Genomic DNA, 14,965 nt, shown 5'->3' on the forward strand with positions numbered 1-14,965 from the left:
AGTTCCTCCTCCAGCACCAAATGACTCTTCACTCTCAGTTTCATGCTTAGATTAGTGTAGATATCCAAATAGATTTACTGAGTAAGAAGTTGATCCCTACCCACTCTGGGCCTGGTGGTTTTGCGAACCTCGCATTACGCACTAGGTCCACGGTTGGACAGGCTTACTGAGCAGACTAGTAGCAAAGCAGTTGGAAACGTACATCCGCCTGAAAGAATACGCTTGTAGACAGATGGTTTCTGAGACAAAATGATTTTCGTTATGCAACATACAACCATATTTCAAACTCACTGCTCCATGAAGGATGAAAGCAGCCGGCGGTCAGCTTTCTGTAACTTATACATCTCGCGACTCTCTAACGCTTTAAGCTTATAAAATCCAAACTCATGAGTTCTGAAGGATTTTCTGGTTTGAATACAGTAACCAAGGTGGAACTTGGCTATTGAAAAGACAAAATGCTGCAGAAGCTATTCACTCATCTGCCAAATGCGCACTGCGACTGCAAGAGTCTTTTCTCGTTACCATTTCTCAACTGGCCTTGGAAAGTAGTTGAGACGTTTAAGACCATTATATAACCATGCCGTCTCGTATTGTTGCCTTCTCCAGAATAACTGTGATTCCCTCGCGAATGTAAAATCCGTCTTCTGGCCTATCTGCTTCTTGAACACCCTACAGGACCAGAGAATTTAGATGGACCGTAAGATTGCATGCGAAAGTATATATTTGCTCTAATGAAAACTTTCTCCGGTAAAATTTTGGTTAAGAGGTAGAAGGAAAAGATAAATGTAGCCTAGAAATAAGACTAGATCACGGGAAGCCATGCTTACATCCTTGTTCACGATCATTACGTCCTTCCCTATACTCGCATTCTTATCAATTATACAATTCCTTCAAGGAAGAATCATAAGACATAATTAGAGAACTCGGCATTCTGTATTTCAATTAAAGCAAAGGACCGTTTCTCGAATTATGAGTCTAGTTACCAAATCTTTGTATTGCTTCCAATACCAATTGGGACCTTCCCGTCTACAAGCAGCAATGCGATTTCAGATTCAGTTTGGTAATAGTCGGCACCCATCATTATGGAATCCTGCAATGAGAGAACAACTTAATAAACTAAGTCATCTGAGAAAAGGTAAACAAAAGGTAAACAAATAACAAAATGGCCACATCGTCAAATTTTCTGTTCCAAATCTATGATAACTAACCTTGATTTCGACACCATAATTCAATCGTGAACGTTCACCCACAATTGAATGCTGGACACTACAATCTTGCAAGAAACATCCATGTGAGATTATTGCATCTGCAATCTGCAAAAAACAACAAATGCATGAGAAGAGAGATACCTCAGTTAAGTTACCAATAAGAGTCTAAGTCTGTAACATACCCGGCAGTTATCAATCTTTGTTGGTGGTAAGAATCCAGGAGAGGTGAAGATTGGTGTCTTTGGATCATAAAACTCAAATTTCGGAATCTGAAAAATAGATAACGCAATTTTCCCAGGTGTTAATCACGTATCAGGGATAGAAAATGCTTTTGCTGTTTGCTTCGCATTAAGATTAAGATATTACGTAAGAACTCTACATCGTTGTAGAGATTTGTATCTTCTCTGTGTTCAAACGTTATGATGTGCAATATCAGGGTGCCCGGGACAAAAAGGAAAGGCATGTATGCAATTACTATACAAACTTAATGAACTCGAGGAATGGGAACTGAAGGGGAAAGGAATAAAAAAAAGTTGCCCCTATGGAAACAATGACTCTACCTCTTCGGTAAGGGCCAAGTTAGCATCATAGAAAGACTTTATAGTTCCAATGTCCTCCCAGTAGTCTCTGAACATATATGCCTGTAAATGAGAAAGGTAATTTACAGTAACGTTATCTTCAAAACTCAATGTCTGAGTATAAACAGATCAATAGGTACGTAGAAAACATGAAAATCATGAATTGTTGATACAAAAGGCACAAAATTTATGGTCTTTCAGTTGAGGCTTCACTCTGCTGTTTCATTAAATCCTAAAATCAGGGTAGTCAAGCCTTGATGGAGATGGAGAAACTTGTCTGCATTCTCATAGATGACACGTCAACTATAATTGTTATGTTACCTGGACATTGTGGTCTCTCACTGCCGCAGGAATGATTTCAGATCCAAAGTCATTGGATGTCGGATACCTCCACCTCAGAAGATTTAGCAAAACTTCTGTCTTAAATACATAAACTCCCATTGATGCAACATAGGGGCTTTTCCTGGCATCTTGTGGTGACAATCCCAGAATCTTGGTATCTGCTTGCTGCAGAATATCAACCAAGAAGGGTAAAACTGACGTCAAATAAATTTTCACATAAATTAAATTATGTACATCCGAGTACAAGGTAAATGTTCAAACACAAATAAAATACATACCATATCAGCATTTCATGGTCTTATTCTCGTCTATATTTTAACTTTACTTCCAAATAAACTTAATGCCTTTAATGGATGAGATGGAGCGTGTGTGTGTGTGTGTGAGTGAGAGAGAGAGAAGAAATCTGATATCATATTGTAATTGATTTTGTGGTATCATTTCGGAGGTCATTCTGATGTCCATGATTTGACTTACAAACGGCTTAAATGGAACGAGTAGTAACTAGGCTTTGTAAGCATAAAGATTGAGTGTCAATGGATAGTGTAAAAAAGACTTAACAATGAAAAGCATCATCCAACCATTCCTTCCTCCCAATGCTACTATAATGAGCAATACGATAACAGGATGCTAAAGTTATTTTCAAAGAGGGTGGAAAGCAATTCAAGTGCAAAGGACCTCACTGAAAGCGAGAAAATAATCTGATAAAATAAATCTGCTGGTTCTTGCTCACCATTGCTTTTAGATCAGCTCCCCTTGGTTTTTCAGCAAACTGGATGATTTTACCTCTGCTGTCTATCTTCACCAATCCATAATCAGACGCACGACTGGAAAACATGTATTCAACTTTAGACAAATTTAAGAGCGATACTAAAAAGATAATAAGAATGAGGATTTGGGGTTGGGGTTGGGGACTTATTATATATTTGATATTATCTTTCTTCTTTGCCTCCTAAGTATCCTTAAGTAACATAGCGTGTATAAGGAAACTGCTACAACGATTGATGTTCCGATAGTCTTCAATGTGTAATTGTTAGAATAAATACAAGCAAGGTTGGCCCATGAGAGCAACAGCTTAAACCTTTGTAAAAAGTTGTGAACAACGAAAAAAAAGTTTACACGATACAATCAAATCCAAACTTTTGTAACTAGTTGTAAACAAAGAATAAAGTTACACATATGGGATCTCTAGTGTTGGAAAAGACCATACGTGAGAGTTATGTTAGAATATCAAACAATAGTCGACTCACAAGCCAACAGCTTATGCATTTGAGATTGAGGTAAACCAACAAACATTATCAACAACCCACAGAAAACCATTAAAACATTTACAAAAAGGAGAAAAAAAAACAGACCTGTCACCCACTGCTGCACACGAAATTGTAATATCGGCATTTCTATCAACATGACTCTGCATATCATGGAAAATGCGTAAGAAAAATTCAAAAACAATAACAAGTCCATTGTGAAGGGAAATGATTATACCTGCACAAAGTCCATATAATCCATTCGATAAAGATGATCGCCAGACAAAATCACTACATTCTCAACATTCCTGTTCTTGGCATCCTACAAAAGAAACAATGCAATGCATCGTACCTGAGATCAAGCTATGTGCAAAACCAAAAGAACAACAGACAGACCAATTACTGCTATCGCTTCACCCCCTTCTTTAATTTTTAAACAAAACCATTGTTGGAAAATAGCTTGCCCACCTCAAAAACCCATATAAATTGCCTCACAGCATCTGCTGTTCCTTGGAACCAATTCATTCCTGCTTCCCCTTGCGTTTGAGTGGCTGCCAGCACCTGCTCTTGAAGCCACCAAATAATCAATGAACTTGAAACAGAAAATTTGAGAAGTGCACATTCTACTGAATGTACTTTTTTTTACAACTTTATCCACTGAAACAAAAAATCCATTGTTCTTTCCTTTTTATATAATGAGAACCGCTTCATTAACCAGAAAACAACAAGAAACTTCCCTAACAGACTAATTTGTCAATTTGAGAGTTGATTTTTTGCAATATGTTTATATAATCATCAGCCTACAACGAAATTTACTGTCATATTATTTAGTTTTCAATCACGAATGCCTTCAAGGATTCAATACCTCTACAAATCCATCCCCAAAGTTGATACCGTTTCCAAAATAGGTGCGAGCAATGTGGCGATTGAGAGAAGCAGAATTAAACTGCGTCAGTACGAAAATCTTATTTATATTGCTGTTGATGCAGTTGCTCATTGGAATGTCTATAAGCCGGTAGCATCCTCCAACTGGGACCTGCAATTGTGCCAAATCAACACATAATAAAACATCAAAATCAATATAAATTCACAAACATGAACAAATCATGAGCATGTACGGTCACCAATATTAAGAATCATAAAACCAAAGTTGTCTGCATAAATCAGAAAAATTCCAATATATACATAAACATATTTGATCTTACCGCGGGTATCGCTGATCTTATGGTAAGAGGAAAGAGCTGAGTCCCTGCACCTCCTCCTAATATAATCGAAGCTACATTTTTTGGGTCCACCCTCCGCCTAGGTAACGATGGCATTTGCAGAGCCTGAGACTGAAGCCAAGATTAAGAAAACATTTTTCATAATTCATCATACACATAAACGAAGTAACAAATACTAACATACACAAATGGCAGTGATCGATCATACAAATTATATTCATCTCGAAAATTATCAAATGGGCAATCGAATGTAAGAAAGGATTAACTTACGACAGCCTCGGTGTCTTTTGAGGTAAGAACAGCAAGAACAGCTCCAGGTTTCACCTTCCTCTTGCCAGTTCTCAACTGATTAGCCCAAAGCCTGTTATTAAAACTCCCTCTAACCCTCTCCCCCAAAAACCCAGAATCACCATTGCAGAAACCACTTGGTTTTCTCAAATGGGTGTTTTTCAAAGCCACACAGCAAGAATCCATTCCTGTTGCCTGCGAACTCTAATAGAATTCTAACCGATCAGAAATTGTAAACTCAGACAGCAGTTAAACCAAAATCCCAGTAAAACCCAAATCTCGGTAAAGTAAGAGATGTGATCTGATCACTAAGTAACCAAGTAACGTATAGATCACACAAAGATTATTAATATTAAGTGGCAATCAGAGACATAATCAAACTCATTTATAGCATGTTTAATATCAAACCGAACACGCCAAAACAGAATTTCTGAATGAAAATGGTGGATATAAACCAGACGACAGATACTCCTAAAAAGTAGAATCTCAAGTAATCACACAAGTCCAAGAACCAAACATTTTCACAGTAAAAATGGAAAACCAAAACAGAATCCGAGTTTAACAGTGAATACAGGTGTCATTGTAAGCTGTATAATCTGCAGAAATTTAGGGAGAAAAGTGATCCGGACAGTTGAGAGAAATGAGTGAAATACATGAATGATGTTTAAAGAAAGTTATTAGCTTTATTTTTATTTGTTTTTTATTTAACGAACTATATTATTTACGTTAAAAAGGGATGGGTCAACTTTCGGCTAGTAACAATATGGTTTAAATTCATTTTTAACAAGAATCGAATCTAAAACCTCTATTGACTTGGAACCCTTCACGACAAACTTTAAAAACTTCTAATTGTAGTTACACCTTAATGTTATTTAAATTAAGTTACAAATATAAATAAATAAATTGATACTAAAACCTTTTGAGATAATTATAATTTTGCTCCCAGAACTATGGTGGTTGTTTCATTTTGGTCCGCAAATGGTCACCTAACCTTTAAAATTAGAAAAACTAATGAAAATGACTTGAAAACTTTGAATTTTAACGATAAGGATAACATAAAGGGTAAAGTAAATAGTACCATGATTGACTTTTTAGTGTAAAAATGTGGTTTTTTGTTAAAATGAACAATACCGGGAGCTTTTCATTAAAATTTCCTTTAAAAATATGGGAAATTTCATGAAAATGGATTAGGCTAAGTTTATTTTAACAAAAAACCATGCTATAACTTTATTTAAAGAAAAATAAATAAATTTTAATGAAAACCCCTTAAATTTTAATAAAAAGGACAAAAAAATCTTAAAGTTTAATGAAAATGACACAATTAAAAAAATGTGATGCTTGGGACCTGTACACTATTTATGAAACTGAACACTATTTATGAAGTTGAACAGTACTATACTATTTATTGGTCCAATATCATAAATAGTGCCAGTTTTTTTGTTGACTTTCATAAATAGTGTCTAGTTCTTAGTCATGTTTTATAAATAGTGCCTAGTTATTAGGTCCAATTTTATAAATAATGTATAGTAATTTGTATAGTTTCATTAATAGTGTCTCTTTCTTGGTCCAATTTCATAAATAATGTCTAGTTATTAGTCCACTTTCATAAATAGTGTCTAATTCTTAGTCATGTTTCATAAATATTGTTTAGTTCTTACTCCAGTTTCATAAATAGTGTATAGTCTAGTTTCATAAATAGTTTCCACCTATTTTAGTTTTGAAAATAATGCATAATTCTTGTTTTTGTTTCATAAATAGTGTCTACTTATTGGTCTTGTTTCATAAATAGTGCCTACTTATTGGTCTAGTTTCATGAATAGTATCTACTTATTAATGAAGTTTTATAAATAGTGTCTAATTCTGGGTTCAGTTTCGTAAGGTTTAAAACTTAGACCCTTTTTGGTCTTGTAAAAGCACCAATTGCGCCAAAAACGATGAACCCATAAGTGACTCTTTAGATCAAAACCTTGAGAAAATTAAGTTCTCAGTAATTATATTTAAAAAGCTATTTTGAATTACTAAATTAAAATTTCCTCACATTTTTTACATACCTACAATAATTAATGTAGCTCTCCATCCAATTTCTTGAGCTTGTGTGTCATCTTGGAGAAAATCTGTTAATGTAGCTGATAATGGGAGAAAAAGGTGAGAAAAAAAAAGGAGTGTGGAAGGGAAGGGGGGGTATGCGCCCCAGCCCAAGTTGGGTTTTTTAGGGTTTTTTTAATATTTTAATTATTTTTTTATCCTTATCATTAAATAAAGTTAGTGAGTGGTTTTTTATTAAAATGTAAAGATTTGATGACTTTTTCATTAATTTTTCTTAAAAATATATTAAGTGATTATAATAGTGACGTCAAAGCTGATAGAAATATTGACATGCGCATTTCATTAGAACTTTTCACAGCGACACTAAACTATCAAGGCTTTTGCCAACTATAGAAGGAGATGAGAGAGATATAGAATGTTATAAGTTGTGATTTTTTTTTTATTTAACAAATAGCGATAGTAATTTTTATTGACAAATAAGAACACAATTACAAACCCACAATAACATAATTATAAGGGGTGTCGTATGAGTACATTCTTCAGTGACTAAAAAATATTGGTTTGGAGATAATTCATACAAATAAGCTTAAAAGTAAAACTCTTAACTACTACCACAAGCACCTCTGTAACAGCACAAGCACCCGGTACAAATCTTCCACATAGACGGCTGACGCAGTAAACTATATTGCAGCACACACAATGTCATCGCTGATAAGTGAGACCACAAAAACCATCCCTGACATGCGACATTGCATCACTCGCTAGGCGAGACATCACCAACAACTAGACGTGGTAACTATGAAACAAACACTATTCTGAGAAACGGAGTCCACCGTCAGCTCATCTCCACTGATTGGGTCGTTTCTATTTGAGACGATACTACATTTGTGAAATCTGCTGCTACCACAAGAGAAGCAAGGCGGAGCCATCACAGATCTGGCCAGGTAAGGGCAGCACCACCGTGAAATCAATATGGTGAACAATAACACCATTAGAATTAGTTGTGGGAGGTGGATCCGTGCCACCAACAACCAATAAACCAACCCCAAACCATATATCTTGCCTTAAATCAAGAGAAAACACTTTGGATGTGGCATATCTCGACATTAGGGTGAAAGTTTCATGGAAGCCATGGAGCCCTGGTTGCCCACAAAATGGTGGGGTAAAGGAACTGATGGTTATACTACTGAAGGGATAGAAATGAAAAATTAAGAAGGAAAGGTCACCTGAGGAAGCTAGTCAGAGGAAAGGGTGGGAGGTGGAGTGTCCAAAAGGGAGCTACGAGGGGTTAGGGGAGGATGGAGAGGCTAGGAGGAGAGTGAGGAGAGGTTGCCGCGCCAACTTCAAGTCGGAACTGATAATAGTTCACAGAGAACCGAAGAAAAGCAGAAAACTTAAGAAAGAAAGAAAATTGCAGAGAGAGAAGAGATATGGATTTCTGTATATTGCTCGAATGAATATTACAAGGTTCTTACACACTTATATATCTCAATGGCTGCCTTATCTCTTAAGCTACTAGTACTAACAGTTCTAACTAATTTTCCCACCGATTATAACTAACTTCCAAATATACCAATTGCCTTACTTAAGAGTTTGCCATATGAGCACCATTTTACCTTTTTGACCATACTACCCTTCTTATCAATCGAAACTGGTCAATATTCCCCTCAATCGTAACTTGGGTTACCAAATTTAAGATTGTAACAGTGCTTCACAAAGGAGGAACCATGTAACCCTTTGGTCAATATATTTGCATATTGGTCTTCAGTGGGAATGTAGGAAACTTCCAAATCACCTTGCTGCACTTTTTTCCGAACAAAGTGGTAATCCCTATCCAAGTGTTTAATTCTAGAGTGAAACACTGGATTTGCACTCAATGCAATCGCAGACATGTTATCACAATGTATAACTGGTGGTGTTGGTAGAAATACCTCCAAGTCTTTCAAAACTGCCCTTATCCAAGTTAAATCAGCCGCGGTGTGAGCCAAAGCTTTGTATTTAGCTTCAGTAGAGCTAAGAGAAACAAAACTTTGCTTATTTGATTGCCATGATATTGGATTATTACCAAGGAAGACTAGATAACCAGTCACTGATCTTCTAGTATTATGATCAACCACATTCCAAGTATTAATACATCTAACAATGAAGGTAGAGATTACTTGCAGAAGAGATGATTGCAATTGAGTGAATCCGCAGAACTCAGTAGACTCAAACTGCAAAACAGATGGGGAAAAATCAAGCCCATTAACAAAGTGAAGAGAAATTTTATATCTTTAAACGAATTCTAGACAAAATCATGTAAAGGAATTAAATGTTGCGGATTATAAATTAAGAAATTAAAAAAAAAACCATTTAAATTTGTTTACTTGCCGACTTCCCATCTGGTTGTAGAGAATCAAACTGTATGCAGTTCAGATTTACCTATTTTTTATTCTATCTGAAGGCGCCGGCAGGGAGTCCATCTCTGGGTGATGGGTGTCGAATTTCTAGCAACTTTTTCCATCACCTCTTTGTCAGTTTATGTTGAGAGTGGGCTTTTTCGCTGGATACTAATCTTCATCCTCGGTGTGCTTGTCCGATCAATCCGTATCCTTGGGTTCAACTGAGCTTTCTTTCCTTGCCTTGTCTCCGACGAACGCCAAGCAATGCCTCCTGATCGAGTAGTTCTTTAATATGATCCTTCAGCATTCGGCAGCCCCCAGTGCTCTTATGAAAAGAGCATTACTCATTCGAGGTTTTCTTTGCCAGGTCCTCTGGGAGCGTCTTTGGGCGTCAGAGGAATAGTTTGTCCTTTATGTTGTGGAGGATGTTGTTGATAGTGGTGTTCAATGTAGCGTAGTGCTTTGGCTTTGGTGGAATTTGTTTGTCCCGATGTCATCTTCTAGTAGCTTGTCGCGGTGAACGGGGAAGAGTACCCCTGTCACCCCTACTTTTGTCAGCTCACTTAAGGTAGTCTGGTTCGGTTTTCGTCCTTTCACTCTTTTCATCTCGATCAGCCAAATCATCCACTATATCAAAGCATTCCGCCAAAGTATGAATAGTCATAATTCCTTTTGTTCAACTTTTGGAAAAGAGGTGAATGGACGTACATGCCCTGTTTGAGTGCCATGGTAGGGCCAATCTATCAACAGGTTTTTCCACTTCCACCAACTCTACTAAGAAAGTGCTTCAGATATGTCATGAGGCTCTCATCTCTGGAATAAGGAGTCATCCTACACATGGCTTCATGACATTTACAAACATCACGATACACTGAATAGGTGTTCATAAAACAGGGTCGATCTTTATTTTTTTGATGTCCAAGGTGAACGATCAAATGTGCTTTTTTTAATACCGAACATGTTCTAAAAAAATTATTTAGATAGAGCTAGAATCTAGTCGAAGCTTGGGGAGGGGGGCTATAATACTTGAAAAATATGCATACAACAGGGATATAGTACCTAAACCTTGAGGATCAAAAGAAAAATCATATACAACCATTCCAAGAAAAACTCCTAGAAATTTCAACCTTTAAGAAATCGTCTTCTTGCATTTTTTGAAGCATGGCTTCAATAATTTTTTTCTTTTCATATTAGCACAGAGTTGTTTCCTAAACGACATGACTTCAATAATTTTCAATTTAAATTATCATTCCAACATATATTATATTTATAAAAAATACTAACATATCATTTAAGCATATATTATAAATAAAAAAATTGGCAACAGGCAATTGAAATTTTTACATATATTATTAAAATTACCTACTCGCCATTTGACGCAAGGGTTTTGCTACTTTTGCAGTCTTAATACGACACATTGTTGTTTTTGCAATCCTGATATGAAATTAAAACTGATTAAGTAATTTGTAAATATAAAATTAAAATTAATTTGCAAAGAGTAAAATTAACTTGAATGAAAAAATTGAGAAAATTGAACACAAAAAGAATTGACCAAATTTGGGTGAACTCAGAATTGGCCCCAACATGGTTTGGCCCTTCTGAGGCTGTGGGACTGATTTTCAAAGAATCAGAAGTGGACGATGACTGGAAGTGAAGGACTGCATCAATTAGAAGATGGAAGCATGTTGATAGTCGACTGGAAGACTGCGTCACCGTGCAGCCTCCGGCACTGCAGGTTTGTGACTGTGAGAGACGGAGAGTCTGTGAGACGAAAAGTTTACAAAGATGAATAGTCGAAGGTAATTTATAATTGGGGAAATTGCTTCGAAATTCTGGGTTGTGGCCCTTTGTGAATTTTGCAATATACAGTCATTGCTCGTTGAAAGAACGGATTCATGAATCATGATCCCTTTAATTAATTAAGGCTTGGAACTTGGAACTTGGTCCTTGAAAGTTAGAAGACATATCAAATGGAGGACATGACACAAAACCGAGCTTAGGAAGAGACCCTAAGAAAAGACTTAGAGTACTTGGATCTAATGGAGGACATGACACAAAACCGAGCGCAATGACGTTCTAGGATTCATATAGCCGACCCCACTTAGTGGGAAAAAGCTTTGTTGTTGTTGTTGTTGTTGTTGGAACTTGGAACTTGGTCCTTGAAAGTTAGAAGACATATCAAAGACCGAAGAATTTACGAGGTGTTGAAGACGAAATTGATGAACAAAAGCCCAAGAGTCTAAGACGTTAGGGCCTGAAGCAAACTTTTTTTCTATATATAATGTATGTGTAAAAAAAAATTGGTGCCCCTCTAAATTTCGGCCTGGACAAAGGCCTTAATAGCTTTGGGCTAAGGTCGGCCCTGTTGCGAATTTGCATAGACATTATCCACTATGTCTCATCTCAATCTCCATACCTCACAAGTGTGATAAGCAGTGCGTTGTATTCTAGCTTTCAGAATGTTGCTCCAAACATATTCTTCTAATCTAGCTAAAGTGACGAGATTATATACTAGTTGCAAACATGCCTGCAAGGATGGACATACTTAACGAACGTTAAGTCAACATCCCTTAGGGGTGTGCCGCCCCTATTGGACGGTTTGGCCGCCCCTGTTGGACTTTCCGGTACACCAACTGATAGTCAATTAATCTGTCTCAACCTGAAGCATGACAAATCACTCAGTTCATAGGGTTCACTTCCCTAGAAGAGGAAGATCATGGCACAACATGAATCCATACTCAATCGATGTCTCAAATCATTTCCATCTCATGAAATTCATGAAATTAATCTGGATTACTCCCAAGACTTGAAGTTCTTGGTCCAGTATACTAGTTTGGTTGAGATAATGGAATTGGAATGAGATTATCATCGATGATATTTTCACTTATATGGTAGGCACCGACATAAATGAAAAGCGACGATATCGAACCGTGTTCCATTGATTAGTGACAACGTATAACTGATTGGACAACTGAAATCACAATCTAGGTTAAATTTCTTACCAAAATGTGTTTGGACTTGTAGTTCCTACGCTACCCAAGGTAACCCTGTTGTGTTACAAGTGGGAAATGAAGCGTAATGAGATGAATGAAATAGTGCAATATTATGCACGTCTTACGATGCAAGGTTTCTCTCAAACACCTTGTGATTGATTGCAACATTATGAAATATGGTTAGTGTTTCTCCATGGGGATATTGATACAAAGATGTACATGTAGTTCTCGAAGAATTACATGGACTGGTTCAAAGAGTTCCAAACCACGGAACACCCTCTCAACTCATTTAAGGCGTTCACTTACGAATTAAAGCAATCCGGCGGATATGGTATACCCGTCTAAGTGATTATTTGATCAGTTAGGGATATGAATTATGCTCTTACGTGTTAAACTATGAAGTCTTATTCTAAATTGCTAGAGTTATAGTTTATGTCGTTGATATGAATCTCACTAAGACTTAGGAAGAGCTTGAGAAAATTGCCTCGCACCTGAAGACGGAATTTGAGATGAAGGATCTTGGGAAAACTCATTTACGCATTGACCTGAAGTTGCCTTTGAGTATACCTATGATCTTCCATATGCTATATGCAAATGAAACCCTTGAAGAGGTTATGGAATCCGAAGTTCCATATCTAAGTTCAACTTTTCACTTTGTTGTACTTAGTTCATTGCATTAGACAGGACATCTCATTCGTTGTTGATCTATTGGTACAGATGTAGCACCACGCCTACACTCAACCATTGAATTGGTATTAAAGACGTTTTCCACTACCTTGAAAGTACTACGGATTTGGGCTTATCCCAACGCATCCTGAGTTGACCGACCTTCTCAATCCTCGGAATGATGCTTGTCTTGTTGTTATGCTGATACTGGTTACTTATCAAACTCGCACAAGGCATGTCCCCTAATGGTTATGTCTTTACCGTTAGGGATCTCGCAATATCTTGGAGGTCCACATATGACCTTGGTTGCGAAATCTTAGAATCATTCTAAGACTCATCTCACTTCACTACGCCACATGCGAGACATGGTTGAGAGCTCTTGTTGAGCATATTCGAGGTACTTGTTGTTTTCATCCATCATTGAGTCCTGACGATGATCCATGAAGACTATGACACATGTATCAACCCGACCAAGACATGATACATCAATAAAGTCAACGCCAAGACATATTGCATCTACATCACATCAGCAAAGCATCAGGACATTAAAGTCATGCAAACCAATCCTAAACAACCTTGCCAACCTCTACATGATGTCACTACTAAAGTCAACCTTCCAGAAGCTTGTCTGAGGAATTGGTATGCATAACTATTCATATGCAATGCTTGTAGTTCTCATTTGGAAGTTTTGTTAAACTTAGGGGGGGTATCTAGAAGTATACTCACTTGATCTTAATGCACTCTTTTTTGCCAATGATTATGAGCATTTTTCCCATTGGGTTTTTGCTAACTAACTAGGTTTTGACAAGGCACCCATCTTGACTGGTCATACCCCTGTGAGCTCTTCTACTTGCGTCCAGAAGACGTTTAGTTTTGACTTAATGCAACTTCTCACTTTTCTCCTTAGTTTATGGATTTTTATCCCACCTTGAATTTTATTATAGCGAGGTTTTGTGAGTTTTACCTTTAATGCATTCTTCCGTTGATCTGAGATTCGCATTTGCTCATTGTGCTTATGACTTTATCAACTAAACTTCATCGTTGAAGACATGATGCGTCATTTACTTGAGTAAATACACACTCAAGGGGGAGTGTTGCAGTCCTACTAGATTAGAAATGTGATTGTGTAAATCCTAAAGTATTTGAGATATCCTAGAAGATTTTCTAGAGTTAGATATTATCCTATTAGAGCTATAATTCTTTTGGGGTAAGGAATTTACCTTCCTATTACTATAAATAAAGGCACAATGGAGTGAAATAACACACACCTCACAATTACACTCTCTCTCTTTCTCTCTACTATACCGCACCCCCTTTCTCTCTGTCCTTATTATATTTCAATAAATTAGGCCTACAACAAAATCTTATTTCTTTTTCATTTTTTATCAAGGTCCCTTGATTAATTTCCATGTCATTATTTGAATATTAAAATTATTTACAAGTCATCATTGGTCAATTTTAAAAATGAAAAATTTATTAATCATTTCCAAATATACCTTTTTAGTATATTTTGTTTTCATATGTTTCTATTTATAACTTGTACCGTTTTTTTTTAATTTGTACCAATATTCTTTTTAGTTTTAATTTGTACCAATAATTTTGAATTTTGATATGTACCCATATTTTTTATTTAGTATGTACCCATATTTTTTTTTTGAATGTACCCATGCTGATTATATGTAATTATTTTATGTTTTAAATATATTAATAGTTATTTCTTAAAATATAGCAATAGTCACATGGGTATATTATTTTTGCTAGAACCATGTGAAGCATAACATTGCTCTATTATTGAATTTTAAGTAATTGCTATATTGTAAATATTATTAAATTTGTTTATATTTTATAATTTATGGGATATTGAATGCATAAATGTAGGAGTAAATCTATTAAATAATGTCAGGGACCTGGATCAAATTATTCAAACAAATAAGGTTTAATTCTAACAATTAGGTTAACTAGGGAACGGAACCAAAGTGACCCTTAAGGTAAGGAT

The 14,965-nt window shown here is 36.2% G+C and overlaps 1 protein-coding gene across 6 annotated transcripts; it reads right to left on the reverse strand.

Annotated features, from left to right (window-relative positions):
• Positions 1 to 236: 236 nt before the first annotated feature.
• Positions 237 to 5,559, reverse strand: LOC103440384 (glucose-1-phosphate adenylyltransferase large subunit 1-like). Of its 6 annotated transcripts, none has more exons than XM_070806051.1 (15): positions 5,401 to 5,559; positions 4,866 to 5,087; positions 4,578 to 4,706; positions 4,238 to 4,408; positions 3,841 to 3,933; positions 3,611 to 3,694; positions 3,481 to 3,536; positions 2,859 to 2,952; positions 2,108 to 2,293; positions 1,769 to 1,849; positions 1,391 to 1,477; positions 1,209 to 1,313; positions 984 to 1,090; positions 828 to 888; positions 237 to 669 (listed from the first exon to the last, which is right to left on the reverse strand). In XM_070806051.1, the coding sequence occupies exons 2-15, from the start codon at positions 5,067 to 5,069 to the stop codon at positions 568 to 570; spliced, it is 1,560 nt and encodes a 519-aa protein (XP_070662152.1). In that variant the 5' UTR covers positions 5,070 to 5,087; positions 5,401 to 5,559; the 3' UTR covers positions 237 to 567. The 6 variants fall into 6 exon arrangements, with proteins under 6 accessions (XP_070662152.1, XP_070662153.1, XP_070662151.1 ...); XM_070806052.1 differs by having other exon boundaries at positions 4,866 to 5,078; positions 5,401 to 5,545; XM_070806050.1 differs by having other exon boundaries at positions 4,578 to 4,700; positions 4,866 to 5,078; positions 5,456 to 5,539.
• Between the last annotated feature and the right edge of the window lie 9,406 nt (positions 5,560 to 14,965).

The sequence above is a fragment of the Malus domestica genome, chromosome 10, assembly GCF_042453785.1.
Source record: "Malus domestica chromosome 10, GDT2T_hap1".
NCBI classification, from domain to species: Eukaryota; Viridiplantae; Streptophyta; class Magnoliopsida; order Rosales; family Rosaceae; genus Malus; species Malus domestica.